This window comes from Coregonus lavaretus (genome assembly GCF_964263955.1).
Source record: "Coregonus lavaretus genome assembly, chromosome: 8".
Classification (NCBI taxonomy): domain Eukaryota; kingdom Metazoa; phylum Chordata; class Actinopteri; order Salmoniformes; family Salmonidae; genus Coregonus; species Coregonus lavaretus.
The window spans coordinates 32664110-32683009 of record NC_139995.1 but is presented as its reverse complement, the minus strand read 5'-3'; the positions used below and the strand labels follow the sequence as shown (position 1 = coordinate 32683009).

Sequence of the window (18900 nt, the reverse complement as noted above, 5' to 3'; positions counted from 1 at the left end):
ATCAAAAGAGCTGAATAAATTTGTCAAAACACTGGGGTCTGGGCACAATAATAAAACCACTGACTTATATAAATAGGTGAAAGCATATGCAGTCTCCTCAGAGAGAGAGGTCTGACAGCCAGCTGGATGGTTATTTGTTTATTGAGCCTGCATTATAGGTTCAAGTAAATAGATCAGGTGGAAAAAGGCTGAGAGAGGTGGTTACATTCAACAAGGTCTGAGACTGAGTGTTCACTAGTGACACCTCCTGGTTGCATGGCAGAAGGACATTCTCTCAATAGGCTGCTGTGTGGAATAAACAGCCCCGTATTCATACAGTGTCTCAGAGTTAGAGTGCTGATCTAGAATCAGATCCCCCTCTAATTATTCATTACGATTTAAAAGGCAAAACTGATCCTAGATCAGGAATCCTACTCTGAGACGCTTTGTGAATGTGGACCCAGGCAAATGTATAAACTGAGACAAGCGCATTGATCATCACCACTGGAACTTTCAGAGCCTTGCTAGGTATTACATGAATATTAACATACACAGTGCACTGGGATTATAGATTTGCAAAGCTGCATGGTCTCCTTCATAGACGCACACTATAGGCAAATCAAACTTCTGTAAACATACAGAGATCATTTATAGTTATTCCTTCAATCATGCCTTTTACTCCATGCTAATACAGCATATAGGCCTATCTATTGTATTGAATTATGTTGCATGCACTAACATTCAAACAGTTATTGAAGAGAGATGTTTTCACTTAAAGTAGGTAAGTGAAAATAAAAAGCTTTATACAAGTATATTCAGAGTAGGAAATACTCACAGCAAAATTAAAACAGATGTAGTGCAGAATGAAGATACAGGTAGGTACTGTATTGCATATTAGTAAAGGTACAGTATTCACACTACATCCAGTAAAGATAAAGAGAATAGTCCTCCCATAACAGAAATGAGTGGCCAAATAGTACAATAACATTGAAAATCCACCATACTATGGGTCTGTTCAAAGTAAATATTGCAGACTAATATAATTACAATAAGGATTAGAATTTTAAGTGAGTGCAATTTTTATACTCAGTTTAAGAGTAAAATCACCAACGACTTGCAACTAAAACTGACAATGGAAGACTTCACTCAAAGCCTGTTGTGTAAAGCATAAGGCACAGAGAAGTATATCTGATATATTATAGGGAACTTTGGTTGAATATGGTACTCAGTGATAGTTGTGTCTAACAACAACAACCTTCATTTGAATAATACTCTTCATACTCTACTAATTAGACGTAGCAGGAGATATCGCTCTCCTAGAGGGCATAGGTGCCTCTCCTCCTCTCCGGTTAAAACCTGAGCTCCAGCAGGTAGCGGATGCGACACTGGTTCTCCTTGTAGACCAGATACTCGCTGTTGGAGAAGTGGCTGTCCTTGTACTGGGGCTGCTTGATGGGTTCACCCTGAGGCACAGCCACCTGCTTACCATCCAGAGTCAGGAAGATGTCCTTAGACGGGTCTGAAACAACACACAGTGTTCACTACACAACTGTACAAAACACTGTACTGATATACACAACAACAGTGTTCACTAGACTGATGCAGTCTTCTGGATATCTGCTGATCATCTACCAGATGTTTAGACATACAGTAACCACTTCAGTAGTGTATATGGAGACAGACACTTACGACTATGGCTTCCCATCCTATTCTAACCACCTCTCGCCGGCTTTATATTCACATTACCTGATGAAATTGCTGTACAATATGATCTTGTTGCCATCTAATGCACATTCAAATGTCATTTTAAAAAATAAACACTGCAGGGCTCTCCCTGTCCTCTGCTGTGCCCTGATTGTATTACTGCTGATGATATCTGGAAATGTGCATGCACACCCTGGTCCGCTACTGTTGTTAGCCCCAATTCTGACTTGTGGTCCAATTTCCGCTTCACTAATTTCTGCTCTCGTAAAAGCCTGGGTTTTCTGCAAGTTAACACTATAAGCTTATTACCTAAAATTGATCAATTGAAAGTGTGGGTTTACAGCTCCAATCCAGATGTGTTGTCATTACTGAGACATGGTTAAGAAAGAGTGTTCTGAACACTGATGTTAACCTTTCTGGTTAGAATCTTTTTCGGCAAGACAGATCTTCCAAAAGTGGTGGAGTGGCAATCTTTACCAAGGAACACCTTCAGTGCTCGGTTGTCTCCAGTCTGTCCCCAAAACAATTTTATTAGCTGGTTTTAAGCATTAAACTTTCAAATAGCTCTTTGTTGACTGTTGCTGGGTGTTATCATCCACCATCAGCACCGGCCTGTACCCTACCTTCCCTAAGCTCTCTCCTGGCCCCTTACACTATGTCTGAATTTGTCCTGTTAGGTGACCTAAACTGGGACATGCTTATACCACCTGACAAAGTCTTAAAACAATGTGACTTGATGTTATCCTCACAAATAATCCTGATAGGTATCAGTCTGGTGTTTTCTGTAATGACTTTGGTGATCACTGTTTTACAGCCAATGTTCGTAATGGCTGCTCAGTTAAACAACCGGTCCTGATTTGTCACAGACACTTGCTGAAAAACTTGAATGAGCAAGCCTTCCTTCATGACCTGGCCTCTGTAAATTGGTATATAGTCAGCTTGATCCCCTCAGTCGACCTTCTTTTTTTATATTTTCAGTGGTATTGTTAACAAGCACACCCCAATAAAGAAAATGAGAATTAAAAAACAAGTTCAGCCCCTTGTTCGACCGTGATCTAGCAGAGTTACTCCACCTCAAGAACACCATTTGGCGAAAGGCAAACAAATACTCATGCTGACTGGCTGTCGTTCAGGCAAATGAGAAATAAGTGCACTCAGGCTATTCGTAAGGCCAAAGTTAGTTACTTTAAGGAGCAGTTCTCCTCCTCACAGCTCCCCATGCCCCTTAATGTTGATGATGTGGTTGTTACTGACAAGGAGCCTGAGCTCTTTAATAACCACTTAATTGTCAGGATTCCTATTTGACTCAGCCATGCCTCCTTGCCCGTCCAACACTTCCTCATCTCCCAGCCCTTCTAATGCAACTAGCCCCAATGCTCCTCCCTCTTTTTCCCCTGCCCCGCTACACAGTTTGTTCCTGCAGGCGGTCACTTAGTCTGAGGTGCTAAAGGAGCTCCTTAAACTTGACGCCCAAAAAACATCTGGGTCAGATGGTTTAGATCCTTTCCTCTTTATCTATCATTGTTGAGCCTCTTGCTCTCACCTTTTTAACCTGTCTTTCCTCTCTGGGGAGGTTCCCAGTGCCTTTATTTTTAGGGGGAGATCAAGCTGATCCTAACATCATAGGTACATTTCTCTTGCCCTTTTTATCAAAAGTGTTGGAAAAACTTGTCAATCAACTGACTGCCTTTCTTGAGGGCTATAGTATTCTCTCTGTATGCAATCTGGTTTCTGCTCAGGTTATGGATGTGTCACTGCAACCTAAAGGTCCTAAATGATGTCACCATTGCCCTTGATTCTAAGCAATGTTGTGCTGTTACTGTTATTGACTAGGCCAAAGCTTTTGATACGGTAGACCATTCTGGTGGGTCGGCTAAGGAGTATTGGTGTCTCTGAGGGGTATTTGGCCTAGTTTGCTAACTACCTCTCTCAAAGAGTGCAGTGTGTAAAGTCATAACGTTTGCTGTCTCAGCCACTGCCTGTCACCAAGGGAGTACCCCAAGGCTCGATCCTAGGCCCCACGCTCTTCTTAATTTACATCAACAACATAGCTCAGGCTACTGTACCTGGTTCCACCTGTCCTCTAGCCACCACGCAGTCGTAGCCAGTAGGAGCCTTCCTCAGGGAGCTGTCGTCCATAGTGATAGTGTTTTCCTTCCCCAGCACCACCTCGTTCAGAAACATCACCCCCGTGTTTTTAGACGTACGAACTACACAGGAACAGGACACAGAGACATGGCTGTTAGGGAGTTCCTTTTAAAGTCCCTATATGTAGTAAACAGCACAGTATTTCTTCACAAAACTAACAGTGACGTAGTAGTGCACCTAACAGTCTTATTCTCACTATATTGTATGATAACATACATTTGAAAATAGACTGGATATTCCGAAGTTGACGTCTAAAAGAGATAACGGTAGTGCCGCCACATGGTAGCTATAGCCTCACCGTATGCAGCAGACTTGCTGTTCTCCGAGGCAAAGTAGATGCCCCTTCCCACGCGGCCCCCTGACTGGGGCATGATCCGCAGGCCACCCTTCAAGATGGCTGCCACCACCGCCACGTTCGTACCGTGCCACAGCAGACGCCGGTTCTCCAGACCGTCATTCTCCCTGAATCTCTCTGCCTGCGGAAAACAATCCCCACAGACACAGACCCACAGAAAGATTCACTTTAAATACTCATGCTAAGTCAAACAAACCTACAGTTATACAATATATTTTTTATATTCATCAGCATAAAAATCAAGATCACAGCAAATGAGTAAAACAATTAATGCTGTATAATATGCTACAAGGATTATGATATGAAGTTGTTGTGCCATATGTTACCCACCTCAGTCTCTCTGTCCACCTCCCAGATATCTATAATCTTTGGCTGGTTGTGGCTACATGCAGTGGCCTTCAGGTATTTCTCTATTACCTTTAAATGGAGACAAGAATGGAAATACAATGGAAGCTCAACATTTACAATATTATTGTCTTTGTAGTATAAAGTATGCTTTGTCACAGTAAATATAGTCACCTATATGGCATTTACGCCACTAAATATGACCATCAGTATATCACTAAAGATTTGTCTGATTTTGAACAATACAGTCATGTTTGTATAGAATGAAACTTCTATTAGAGACCACAGTACCTTGAATTCCTGTGTATCTCTTTGTAGTAGACCGAGTTTGCAGTTGAGAGACAGATAGTTCTGGTCCAGTGGATGAGGTACTTTCTCCACCTCCATTTGCTCCTGGGCCTTCTTAGTCTCAGCCTTCATGTTCTGGGCTATCTCTATATCAGCCAGCACCTGCAGGGGACAGCACAGTCAGGAATGGGATCAGGCCTGGAAAAGACTACTCATCATGATTAGGGCCAGGAGTTTCACCAGACCTGATCAGGGAAAAATGGGTACTTATTGTAGGCTATAAAAAATTAATAAAATCTCTTGGCCCTAAATAGTACTGATCAAGATCAATCTCATTCCACAAAGCACAATACTGTGACAGCGTCTAATCAAGTACAAATTGATCTCACCAGAAGCATCTCCTTCTTCTGCTCCACGATCCCAGAGGTGTTGATGACCGGGGGCCTGGTGCGTCCAAAGTTGTGTGGGATGGTGGTGAAGAACTTGGAGGAGAGCTCCTCCAGTTTGGGCCTGCTGGCGTTCATGGCTCCCTCGATCTCCTCTAGCACCTCAAAGCCCTTAGCGATCTGCAGCTTGCTCAGCTTCCCCAGGGGCATCTTCTTTATGTCTGGTGGCCCATAGAGAGAGAGAGACAACCAGGGAGGATATGATTACACACATCATACTACTGCTCTGTCGGAGTTCATATGTTAGACACCTGCAGTTTATATAGGCCCATGGTGACTGCTCCTCTACATTGGTAAATGTGGTAGTTAGGAAACTTGCAATACAGCTGAATCAAAATTATATACATTTTACAGTCCTACTTACATTATCAATCAGACAGACTGGGTTTTTATATGGATTAGACATTTAGCTCCAGATCCATTTAAAATTACTCTAGTTAATGATTTAGGATACTCTTCTCTGATCACATAGAGCAGATGCCTGGGCTTCCCTGACTTCAGTTTAACAGCCAAGTATATCATTGCACTGACATAGTAAAACACAATACAACAAGCAGTCCAGTCCAACAGGTATGTTACATAACAGAACATGTGTACATAGACAGACCCCACCGAGGCTTACTGACTCAAGAACAGAGAGTTGTTTCAGTGCTGGAGGGGTACAGGTGGTGTGCTGGACTGAAATTGACACCCACCCAGGTTCATGCACTCCATGGCCTCTTTGAACATGTCATTGCTGAAGATGAGCTGGATGAGCTCCTGCGTGGGCTTGTCCAGGGTGCAAGGGAGGATGTTTCTGGGCCCCTTGACAATCATCCCATCAACACTGTCCACCTGCAAAAGCCAGAACAGAGCATGTTATAGAGAGAACAGAAATGGACACAGCAAAACAATAATGAGAGTCAGCCTGACCGCCGGAGCGTATTGTAAGATATACTAACAACAGGAGCCAGTAAGGTAAAATGTTGTTATTCTTTAGAGTATGGTTGGGCGATGTCTGAAATTACAGCTATATTATTAGATAGTTATATTAGCCTACCTTTTAAAAATGAATATTACAGCCATATAAAGTGTAGGCTATTGCTATTTCATCATCATCTTGAGCATCTGGGTAAGGGCATTTGCGTAATTCTTTCCTCATTTAGGCTACTCCAGACTGTAAAAAAAAACAGCATTTCACTTAGTAACTATAGTATAGCCTGCCTTACACTAAATCAGAAAAAAAAAACTATGGCTGACTTAGTGTTGTTAAGCATTCTTCGGTTTCAGGACGAAGGATAAAAGGTGAGCCAGCAGACCTGACCGAAGTCACTTGCAGAATACGCAAAAAGATTCAGGGTAAAGGATGGACAGACTACAAACCTCCGTCAACATTTACAAGTCCATCATCCTACTGAGTTTGCTACTCTGGGCAGAAAAGGTGAACATGCTGGTGTTCGTTGCCAGAAACCTTTAGGTAGGCCTAAGACATGGTAAAAAACAACTACACCTAATGGTTCCTCTTTGCACTTTATTTAAATGTAGCCTATATTCAAATCCAGATGAATCTTATTCAAAATATATAGCTTATAGGATAGGTAACATATTCTGTCAAACGTTGAAAGATTTACTTGCACTTTGTTTTATTGCACAAATGTGTTATTTTCGTACTTATTTTGTTTAGGCTACTTTATTTATTTTGTAACTATATTTAGGATTTGTACAGTTCGAAAGGCAAAAGGCATATCCTAATTGGCCTATTCATTTTTTGCCTAAGCCAATGTTCATTCAAGTGTTATAAAGAATGTTATAGGCTAAATAATTTGTTTTTCTTAAAGTTGACTTTTATACAAATGCACAATTTGTAAGCTATTCAAAAATAAAGTTGTTTGTGAGACAACTCCAACACAGACTCATCATTCATGTATTTTTTGGTCCTGCTTATTGAAAGTGCTGCGGGAGCTTATGCCCGATAGCCCGTTGCGCAATTGAAGGACATTAATAAACACTGACAATATTACACATATTAGCTTATAAGCTTAACCTCTTCTGGATAGGACCCTTCATCTCAATTTCCACCTAAAATGACATACCCAACTCTAAACTGCCTGTAGCTCAGGACCTGAAGCAAGGATATGCTTATTCTTGATACTATTTGAAAGGAAACACTGAAGTTTGTGGAGATGTGAAATGAAATGTAGGAGAATATAACACAATAGATCTGGTAAAAGATAAAAAGATAAAAACAAAAAAAACATGCGATTTCTATTTTTGTTGCATCATCTTTGAACTGCAAAAGAAAGGCCATATATTGAGATATATGTTGTCCACAACAGGGCAACAGTGTGTGTGCAAAGTTTCAGACTGATACATTCAAGAATGAGAGAGCTACATAATATTTTGTATGAAGTCTCCCAGGTGTCCCTCACGAGTTTGCCCAAATGTACCCAAGTGGTCTCCAAGTGGCCGAATTGGTCTATTGATACATTTCCAAGTACATAACTATAGAGAACATACAAAAACGCTATGGAAATAAAACATTTAAGTTTAAGTTTACACACTCCCAGGAATGTCATACATGATGGAACATCATTAGCAGCATGAAAGGTACCAACAGAAGACGCGACGAGAACTCTGATCCAATGCCTCCCAACACAGAAGTGAACTATTTAAGATAAGGGCCAGGTTAGCAGCCAACACTGATCTAATGTCATAAATGCACACACAACAAACACATTGAAAAAAAAAACTATTTATTTATTTACACACTATTTACAATTAGAGTATTTAGAACACCCACAGTCCTCTACACAATATTGTGCTGCAGATGCCAAGTCCCATAGCAGTCTCTTTCTGCTGTGAAGCAGAGGGTAACAGCACAAGTAGTGCAGGTGATGGGAGATTTATTGTGGCACAGAGTACAATGATGCCTCCCTGCTGTGCTATTGTGGCCCTGAGGCACATTCAGGTCTGCAGTTATGCATTTTGGCCGGGTGGGTGTGGAGCCAGAGACAGCAGCAGGAGTCAGACTGAAGGAACCAGTAATTACGTTTGAATGAGTGGGGGATGGAGGACTTTAATGTGGTCTCTGGAGTTGGCTCCCAGGGGTCATCTGAGTCTCAACAACTATTGAGGATTTTAAAAACTCAGTTGGAACTCAAGTTATACTATTACTTATTTTATTTAACCTTTATTTTAGCAGGGGGTGAGCCCTGCATCAAAAAATCAAATGTACAACACATACAGTGGCTTGCGAAAGTATTCACCCCCCTTGGCATTTTTCCTATTTTGTTGCCTTACAACCTGGAATTAAAATGGATTTTTTTGGGGGTTTGTATCATTTGATTTACACAACATGCCTATCACTTTGAAGATGCAAAATAATTTTTATTGTGAAACAAACAAGAAATAAGATAAAGCGTTTTCCTAGATGGCCAAAAAGCTCAATTGTAGTCTCAGAGTACCTTTTTCCTATGTTTGGGGAGTCTCCCACATGCCTTTTGGCGAACACCAAACGTGTTTGCTTATTTTTTTCTTTAAGCAATGGCTTTTTTCTGGCCACTCTTCCGTAAAGCCAGCTCTATGGAGTGTATGGCTTAAAGTGGTCCTATGGACAGATACTCCACTCTCCGCTGTGGAGCTTTGCAGCTCCTTCAGGGTTATCTTTGGTCTCTTTGTTGCCTCTCTGATTAATGCCCTCCTTGCCTGGTCCGTGAGTTTTGGTGGGCGGCCCTCTCTTGGCAGGTTTGTTGTGGTGCCATATTCTTTCAATTTTTTAATAATGGATTTAAATGGTGTTCCGTGGGATGTTCAAAGTCTCTGATATTTTTTTATAACCCAACCCTGATCTGTACTTCTCCACAACTTTGTCCCTGACCTGTTTGGAGAGCTCCTTGGTCTTCATGGTGCCGCTTGCTTGGTGGTGCCCCTTGCTTAGTGGTGTTGCAGACTCTGGGGCCTTTCAGAACAGGTGTATATATACACTGAGATCATGTGACATATCATGTGACACTTAAATAAAGTCCACCTGTGTGCAATCTAACTAATTATGTGCCTTCTGAAGGTAATTGGTTGCACCATATCTTATTTAGGGGCTTCATAGCAAAGACCCCTTCACTTTTTCCACATTTTGTTAGGTTACCGGCTTATTCTAAAATTGATTAAATAAAATGTTTTTCCCCCTCAATCTACACACAATATCCTATAATGTCAAAGGGAAAAAAGGTTTAGACATTTTTGAAAATCAGAAATACCTTATTTACATATGTATTCAGACCCTTCGCTATGTGACTCGAAATTGAGCTCAGGTGCATTCTGTTTCCATTGATCATCCTTGAGATGTTTCTACAACTTGATTGGAGTCTATCTGTGGTAAATTCAATTGATTGGATATGATTTAGAAAAGGCACACACCTGTCTATATAAAGGTCCCACAGTTGACAGTGCATGTCAGAGCAAAAACCAAGCCATGAGGTCGAAGGAATTGTCTGTAGAGCTCCGAGACAGGATTGTGTCGAGGCACAGATCTGGGGAAGGGTACCAGTAAATTTCTGCAGCATTGAAGGTTCCCAAGAACCAAATGGCCTCCATCATTCTTAAATGGAAGAGGTTTGGGACCACGAAGACTCTTCCTAGAGCTGGCCGCCCGGCCAAACTGAGCAATCGGGGGAGAAGGGCCTTGGTCAGGGAGGTGACTAATAACCCGATGGTCACTCTGATAGAGCTCCAGAGTTCCTCTGTGGAGATGGGAGAACATTCCTGAAGGACAACCATCTCTGCAGCACTCCACCTATCAGGCCTTTATGGTAGAGTGGCCAGAAGGAAGCCACTCCTCAGTAAAAGGCACATGACAGCCCGCTTGGAGTTTGCCAAAAGGCACCTAAAGACTCTCAGACCATGAGAAACAAGATTCTCTGGTGTGATTAAACCAAGATTGAACTCTTTGGCCTGAATGCCATGCGTCACGTCTGGAGGAAACCTGGAAACCATTTTTTTTTGTGTGCAACAATTTAAAAAATAATCTGGTTTTGCTTTGTATTTATGGGGTATTGTGTGTAGATTGATGAGGATTTTATTATTTAATTTTTAATCCATTCTAGAATAAGGCTGTAACGTAACAAAATATGGAAAAAGTCAAGGGGTCTGAATACTTTCCGAAGGCACTGTGTGTGAATATATATGAGAGAGAAATATCTCAAATGAATATGCAAACATTTAAAACTGCATTAGCATGAGAAGCAAAAACGTATTTTACTTACTGATCTAAAAGTGGATATTTTCCTTCTGCGCTGGAATCAAAACTGTGCTCACTCAGAGTCCTCGTCCATTCGTTCTCTGTCACTCTACGGTCAATTTCTGCAATAATCTCATCCAAATTTGTATACATGGACTTTGATTTAGCTTTTCCACTCTTAGTAGCCATGTTTTACTTTTTCAGTTTTGAGAAAAGTTTATAGAAGAGAACGAACCGCGCTGCGTAACGCAAACTACCATTCGTCCTGTTTTCTTTGAGAATGAACACGGTTGCGACAGCTCTAGCTTGATGGCTGTTTGTCGTACAAAGGGTGTTTACATACAACTGTAAAGCCCAGCTCATTGGCTATCTAGCTAGCTAAATAGGTGGTCATTGCACCAAGACACTGTCAATCAAGTGAACACCGCTCGTCTCATTGGTGCGTAATGATGGCTGACTAAGTACATTATTTACCGTCAGAGGTAAATATATCAAACCAGTTGCCTTGATAAGTGTTTTTTTGTTGTGCACTATCCTCAAACAATAGCATGGTATTTTTTCGCTGTAATAGCTACTGTAAATTGGACACTGTAGTTACATTAACAATCATTTAAGCTTTCTGACGATGTAAGACATGTCTATGTCCCGGAAAGTTCGCTGTTGTTTACAATGCCCTTCTAGTCAAATATCGCATATTGAGCAACAACTGTCCCGATTTCGGGACACTGATCCAGTATTAACTTGTCAAAGTAACGTTTAACCTACTGCAACTTTCAATGACAGTAGCCAATGTGTATGCCAATAGCCTATTATTGGCTGTTTGGTTTGCAAGGAGGGAAATACATTCAAAGGGGATATTAAAGATTTTTAAACAATAAACCAAACGGTGTTTGCTGAAAAAGGCCCATGATCATTACATTTACATCATTTAGCAGACGCTCTTATCCAGAGCGACTTACAAATTGGTGCATTCAACTTATGATAGCCATTTTTTTTTTTATGGGGGGGGTGGGGGAAGAATTTAATTTTTTATTTTTTTACTTTGAGGACTCAGAATGGTGCATGAGGTAGTCACCTGGAATGCATTTCAATTAACAGGTGTGCCTTGCTAAAAGTTAAATTGTGGAATTTCTTTCCTTCTTAATGCGTTTGAGCCAATCAGTTGTGTTGTGACAAAGTAGGGTGGTATACAGAAGAGAGCCCTTTTTGGTAAAAGACCAAGTACATATTATGGCAAGAACAGCTCAAATAAGCAAAGACAAATGACAGTCCATCATTACTTTAAGACATGAAGGTCAGTCAATCTGGAAAATTTGCAGTCGCAAAAACCATCAAGCGCTATGATGAAACTGGCTTTCATGAGGACCGCCACATGAAAGGAATACCCAGAGTTACCTCTGCTGCAGAGGATAACTTCATTAGAGTTACCAGCCTCAGAAATTGCAGCCCAAATAAATGCTTCACAGAGTTCAAGTAACAGACATCTCTACATCAACTGTTCAAAGGAGACTGCGTGAATCAGGCCTTCATGGTCGAATTGCTGCAAAGAAACCACTACTAAAGGACACCAATAAGAAGAAGAGCCTTGCTTGGGCCAAGAAACACGAGCAATAGACATTAGACCGGTGGAAATCTGTCCTTTGTTCTGATGAGTCCAAATTTGAGATTTTTGATTCCAACCACCGTGTCTTTGTGAGACGCAGAGTAGGTGAACGGATGATCTCCGAATGTGTGGTTCCCACCGTGAAGCATGGAGGTGGTGGAGTGATGGTTCTTTATTTAGAATTCAAGGCACACTTCACCAGCATGGCTACCACAGCCTTCTGCAGCGATACGCCATCCCATTTGTTTTTCAACAGGACAATGGCCCAACACCTCCAGGCTGTGTAAGGGCTATTTGACCAAGAAGGAGAGTGATGGAGTGCTGCATCAGATGACCTGGCCTCCACTATCACCCGACCTCACCCAATTGAGATGGTTTGGACCACAGAGTGAAGGAAAAGCAGCCAACAAGTTCTCAGCATATGTGGGAACTCCTTCAAGACCGTTGGAAAAGCATTCCAGGTGAAGCGGGTTGAGAGAATGCCAAGAGTGTGCAAAGCTGTCATCAAGGCAAAGGGTGGCTACTTTGAAGAATCTAAAATATATTTTGATTTGTTTAACACTTTTTTGGTTACTACATGATTCCATATGTGTTATTTCATAGTTTTGATGTCTTCACTGTTATTCTACAATGTAGAAAATAGTAAAAATAAAGAAAAACCCTTGAATGAGTAGGTGTGTCCAAACTTTTGACTGGTACTGTATGTACTGAAAATGTAGGCTATGGCAAATAGGGAATAGGCCATTTGGCTTGTCGCCCTGCTGTGTGTTCACTCCGCTGCGCTGTTGTGCGCTGCCAGACTCCGGTGCTGAATTTAAGTTCAAATATGCTAAAACATTGTTTATGATATCACAATGTCATTACCATCGACAATGGCTGTCAAACATCGTTGATAGACGATGCAATCGTAAAATCGCCTAACCCTATTTTAGAATCCTTAGTCCTACTGAGACCCAGCCACCACTGTACCTTGACCTCTGCATCCTGGTCTCCATCCACATCTATCAGGGTGTACTTCCCTGGGTGAGACACAAAGTTGTCCCGCTCCTTCCAGCTGTTCTTTGTCTTGTCTTTGAACTTCTTCTCAAAGTCTTTGATGGCTTTGTCTGGGCTGTCGGAGGGGTCTGATAGGTTTGACTGGCCTGTTTCTCCCTGTAAAGGAGAGAGGAGAAAATGATGCTTCAATTCTGGATGCTCAAGAAATTAATAGTTTAGTACTTAACATAATTCACTTAAATGTAGATTTACTACTAAAGTTTACACAGGAATGTGCAGTAAACTACCATCTTGTCTGTCTGAAATGTAGCTTACCACTCTCCCCCATCTGGTCCAGCAGTAGTAAGAGGCATCTATATGCAACACTTGAATAACATAAAACTTGTTGTTGTTATTTCCAATGTTGGTCTGATTCAACATGCAATCATAATCTTCATACACCTGTTGGGGAGATTAAAGGAGGAACATGATTCAGGAAAGCAGTCAGATAAAAATGGACACATTCATCTATTGCACTGCACAGCAGTCTGTCCTACTGACGTGACTGCAAGGCTGATCAAACAAATCATCAAGTCAAATACCTGTAACTAGTGACAGTTTTAGATTCCGCTACATATGAATGATTAGCACACATACTGTAGCAACACATTGGTCTTTTGAAACAGCTATAACTGAATGCAGCATATACAGTAGATATGAGTGACCTTACACACTCATTATCTCAGGTGTCTTGGGGGAGCGTACATTACAACTGAGCAAAGCTAATGTCTTGAACAAGGAGACAAGAGCATAGACCCCTTCTGTATTAGATGAATGCAGGGGGCAAGTGTATATCTCTCTCTCAGGGAGTTTACTTCCAACTGAAACTATTACTGTACCCTACATGTCACTACTAAGGTTTGTATAATGGAAATTAGTCAGACCTCATGGATTCTAAATGAAGGGTGTGGCTGAACTGAACTCACAAAGCCATTCATTGTCATAGCCTTTATGGGGCGGCAGGTAGCTTAGTTGGTAAGAGCGTTGTGCCAGTAACCGAAAGGTCGCTGGTTCTAATCCCCGAGCCGACTAGGTGAAAAATCTGTCGATGTGCCCTTAAGCAAGGCACTTAACCCTAATTGCTCATGTAAGTCGCTCTGGATAAGAGCGTCTGCTAAGTGACTAAAATGTAAATGTAATGGTCAGTGTGTGACAAATGCTTCAATCACAGTAACACTTTCAAAGTACCTCAATGGAGTAGTAATGGCTGCACAGGAGGACTTTTGAGTTGAAATAGTACACAATATATTTGTCTGATTGGAGGTACAGGCAGCCCAATAAATAGCCTACTCCCTGCCTTGATATGATGTCCAACTCACCCTTCCTGAATGCTGTTCTGACAGCAAGCAGTGCTCATCAGCCTTCCTTTTGCCCTTAACTTCTGGCCCTGCAGCCTTCAGAGCCTCTTTGGCAGAGGTAAAGGCATCCTTTGGTGTGTCAGGCTCTTGCTTCACCTTCTTTCCACCTGCTTTATTGGCTTTGGTGGATGAGGCAGCCCTTCTCTTTGGTGCCATCCTTTATCTGTATCTCAATCACTGCAGAAAAGAGACAAACATTATGCATCATCAACACACTAAAATGTGAAGAATGAACGATAGTCCTGATGCACTTGAGGAAGGTGCTTTTCACTTCATCCCCTTTCTGGCACACTGGCACTGGTGTTTTGATACAGATGAGTGAGGCGGGGTACTTCCAGTAACACAGAAGTAGTAGCAGCAGACATCGTAGAAAAAGCAGACACAGACAAGTTCTGACATGCCCGTAAGTTCCCTGACCTGTCTAAGGAGGCACTGGGGAGGTTGAGATATGTCTTTTTAGCTAGCTACAGCAGCTGTCCTAGCTGGATTTCCATGTATAACCCCTCAGTAATGTTTAGGTAGATAGCTAGCTGGTTTAGTTAGCTTGGTGCAAAGTCCAATAACTTCCTTTTGTGGGTGTGTAACGTTAGCTAAACGCCGTTGGTATCGAGAAGTTCACGCAATAGCGTTTGCTAGCTAGCTAACTACAAGGCTATGGATGCCGCTACAGCTGACAGAAATGTGAAGCTAGATAAACAATTTGCAAACCTTCATCAACTTGCTACTTACCTTAGAGCAGGGACTCGGCAGCTCGAGCGGTCACTGTCAGAAGTAGCACGAGCACAAAACAATATTTTGACAGACTCACCGACTGTCGAGGGAGCGCTACTTCCGCTTTTTGGGGGAGGTGGGGGGGGGGGGGGGAGCGGCATCAGAAAGTTGCAGATACAAATGTACATTATAGAGCAGGGATGGGCAACTGGCGGCCGACCGGATCAATACCCCCCCCCCCCCACACACACACACACACACACACACAATGTGCAATTTCGAAATGTTATTGTTCATCAGCAGTTTTTCTCTTATTATGTTAGTCACTGACAGTGACTCAATTAGACAATGTCAGCTAAAACATTTTAGACTGGTAAATTAGTCTAGCCAGCTATCTATACTTGTAGTAATCATGGTCGAAGTAATGTTAGTCACTCTCACTCAGATATCATATAATAAAAAACTGCTAACATTTCTGCCCACCCCATGGCAAAGTGTGTAGAATTGCAGCAAACTTGCTTTAAAAGTACAACATTTTCTCTATGCCCCCATGGCAAAACGTGTAGAATTGCAGAAAATGAACTCTAAAATTTCTCTCCTCTGTCAAGAGGGGGGGGGGGGGCACTAAAATGCTTTGGGGGCAAAAGGCTAGTGCTGGCTCTGAGTGAATGTGTGGGTATGGATGTGGGTACGCAGACCCACGAGCCACTGCTGCCCCTCATGATGAGTTCAGATTTCTTGTGGCCACCACCCCCATCAATGTTGCCCATCCCTGTTATTGAGAGACTGTCCATTCAAGGTGTGGTCCGTAATTCATATAACACACTGAGACATTCATGTGCACTTTATTTTATAGGGAATTCAATCTGATTTTCTGAATTCAATGTTCTGTCATTCTGTATTGAATACAAAAGTATTATCAGGCATTGAAAATGCATTGGCAATTGGTAATAAATAAGGGACTGCTACCAGACTGCTACAGGTAGGCTATTGTTGCAAACACCATTATACTGAAGAAGAAGAAGAAGAAGAAGAAGAAGAAGAAGAAGAAGAAGAAGAAGAAGAAGAAGAAGAAGAAGAAGAAGAAGAAGGACTGCTACAGATGGCATACTTAGAGTTGTTCTGATCAGAGTTGCCTGGTCTCTGCCCTGTAACTTCAACCTGAGAATAGACGTGTGGTGCCAGGACAACAACCTCTCCCTCAACGTGACCAAGACAAAGGAGATGATTGTGGACTACAGGAAAAAAAAGAGGACTGAGCACACCCCCATTCTCATCGACGGGGCTGTAGTGGAACAGGTTGAGAGCTTCAAGTTCCTTGGTGTCCACATCACCAACAAACTATCATGGTCCAAACACACCAAGACAGTCGTGAAGAGGGCACGACAAAGCCTATTCCCCCTCAGGAGACTGAAAAGATTTGGCATGGGTCCTCAGATCCTCAAAAAATTATACAGCTGCACCATCGAGAGCATCCTGACTGGTTGCATCACCGCCTGGTATGGCAACTGCTTGGCCTCCGACCGCAAGGCACTACAGAGGGTAGTGCGTACGGCCCAGTACATCACTGGGGCCAAGCTTCCTGCCATCCAGGACCTCTATACCAGGCGGTGTCAGAGGAAAGCCCTCAAAATTGTCAAAGACTCCAGCCACCCTAGTCATAGACTGTTCTCTCTGCTACCGCACGGCAAGCGGTACCGGAGTGCCAAGTCTAGGTCCAAAAGACTTCTCAACAGCTTCTACCCCCAAGCCATAAGACTCCTGAACAGCTAATCATGGCTACCCGGACTATTTGCAATGCCCCCCCACCCCATCCTTTTACGCTGCTGCTACTCTGTTAATTATTTATGCATAGTCACTTTAACTCTGCCCACATGTACATATTACTTCAACTACCTCAACTAGCCGGTGCCCCCGCACATTGACTCTGCACCGGTACCCCCCTGTATATATAGCCTCCCTACTGTTATTTTATTTTACTTCTGCTCTTTTTTTCTCAACACTTTTTTTGTTGTTGTTTTATTTTTACTTTTTTTTTGTTAAAAATAAATGCACTGTTGGTTAAGGGCTGTAAGTAAGCATTTCACTGTAATGTCTGCACCTGTTGTATTCGGCGCATGTGGCCAATAAAATTTGATTTGATTTGAGATGGGCACAAGCTGTCAAAACATGAGGATTCTGATTTCTGTTTGTTTTCCAAAATGTCTCATACCTGTGGCAGGCAGACTCAGGCCCCAGCTGGATTCTGGCTTGAATGTGATTTACACCAGCCTACCTACAGTACCTGACCTGACCCCACAGCAGACTTTGAGAGCCCTGCCTTACTGACATTACCTTTGCCTCATGGATACTAGTGATGGGTGAGCCAGCCTACATGTCCAGATTGCACCCAATCACAGCTGCACACTGCCCTCTCTGACTCAGGTGGCAGGTGTGACTGTTTTATCAACCATGGTCTGGCCATTCATATACAACTTGATTTGCCTGCCCTACACTATTTTATTTTAAATGGTCATATCATACAGTACTGTATCATGATATGGGTTAATATTTGCTCAGATTATGGCACACTATATTACCCAAACACTGGTGAAAGTGTAGTTGGTGTAACTTTTAAACAGAGAGCTCTCTATACCTAAAACTATTCCATTACTCATATTAACAGGCCTTATCAACTTTGCAGTGCATGATTGGAATGTCTTATGATTACTCAATTATGTTAACATGTGACTGTGAATGTCTGGGTGTAAGGACCAGTTTTTACAGCCTGGTCTCATAGACTAGACGTAACATAGTAAATGTTAATCCGGGACACTCAAATTAGTATGATATGTTACTTTTGGTATGGTTACATAAGACAGATGGTTACTTAAGGCAGAAATGAAAGTAGGGTGGTTGGTCAGGTTGGAGGAGTGGGCGTATAACACAAATGTCTAGCAACCCAAAGGTTGCGAGTTCCAATCTCATCATGAACATTTAGCATTTTAGCTAATGAGCAAATGTTCAACTACTTACTACTTTTCAGCTATTTTGCAACTTTTTATTTTATTTTATGTTATTTCACCTTTATTTAACCAGGTCAGCCAGTTGAGAACAAGTTCTCATTTACAACGGCGACCTGGCCAAGATAAAGCAAAGCAGGTGTGATAAAAACAACAACAACACAGAGTTACATATGGAATAAACAAAACGTACAGTCAATAACACAATAGAAAATCTATATACAGTGTGTGCAAATGTAGTAAGTTATGGAGGTATGGTGTGGTCCTCTGTAGCTCAGCTGGTAGAGCACGGCGCTTGTAACGCCAGGGTAGTGGGTTCGATCCCCGGGACCACCCATACACAAAAATGTATGCACACATGACTGTAAGTCGCTTTGGATAAAAGCGTCTGCTAAATGGCATATTATATATTATTTAGGGTAAGGCAATAAATAGGCCATAGTGCAAAATAATTACAATTTAGCATTAACACTGGAGTGATAGATGTGCAGAAGATGATAGAGATAGAGATACTGGGGATAAATGAGCAAAATAAATAACAATGTAAATAACAATATGGGGATGAGGTAGTTGGGTGGGCTAATTACAGATGGGCTGTGTACAGGTGCAGTGATCGGCAAGCTGCTCTGACAACTGATGCTTAAAGATAGTGAGGGAGATAAGTGTCTCCAGCTTCAGAGATTTTTGCAGTTCGTTCCAGTCATTTGCAGCAGA

At 42.0% G+C, this 18900-nt stretch overlaps 1 protein-coding gene across 1 annotated transcript; it reads right to left on the bottom strand.

The window, feature by feature from the left end:
* Positions 1-122: 122 nt before the first annotated feature.
* parp3 (poly (ADP-ribose) polymerase family, member 3) lies at positions 123-15313 on the bottom strand. The gene is made up of 11 exons (XM_084167985.1): positions 15203-15313; positions 14435-14650; positions 13392-13517; positions 13050-13232; positions 5961-6099; positions 5209-5426; positions 4823-4981; positions 4517-4603; positions 4130-4307; positions 3750-3893; positions 123-1498 (listed from the first exon to the last, which is right to left on the bottom strand). Exons 2-11 carry the CDS (start codon positions 14627-14629, stop codon positions 1329-1331), a joined length of 1599 nt encoding a protein of 532 aa, XP_084024111.1. The 5' UTR covers positions 14630-14650; positions 15203-15313; the 3' UTR covers positions 123-1328.
* Between the last annotated feature and the right edge of the window lie 3587 nt (positions 15314-18900).

Coding starts and splice junctions, on each gene's coding strand:
- parp3 (XM_084167985.1), bottom strand. CDS start 14,629: ATGGCACCAAAGAGAAGGGCTGCCTCATCCACCAAAGCCAATAAAGCA. Junction 5,427..5,960: donor CATGGAGTGCATGAACCTGG/GTGGGTGTCAAT, acceptor ATGGGCCACCAG/ACATAAAGAAGATGCCCCTG. Junction 3,894..4,129: donor CAGCAAGTCTGCTGCATACG/GTGAGGCTATAG, acceptor GTTCCTGTGTAG/TTCGTACGTCTAAAAACACG.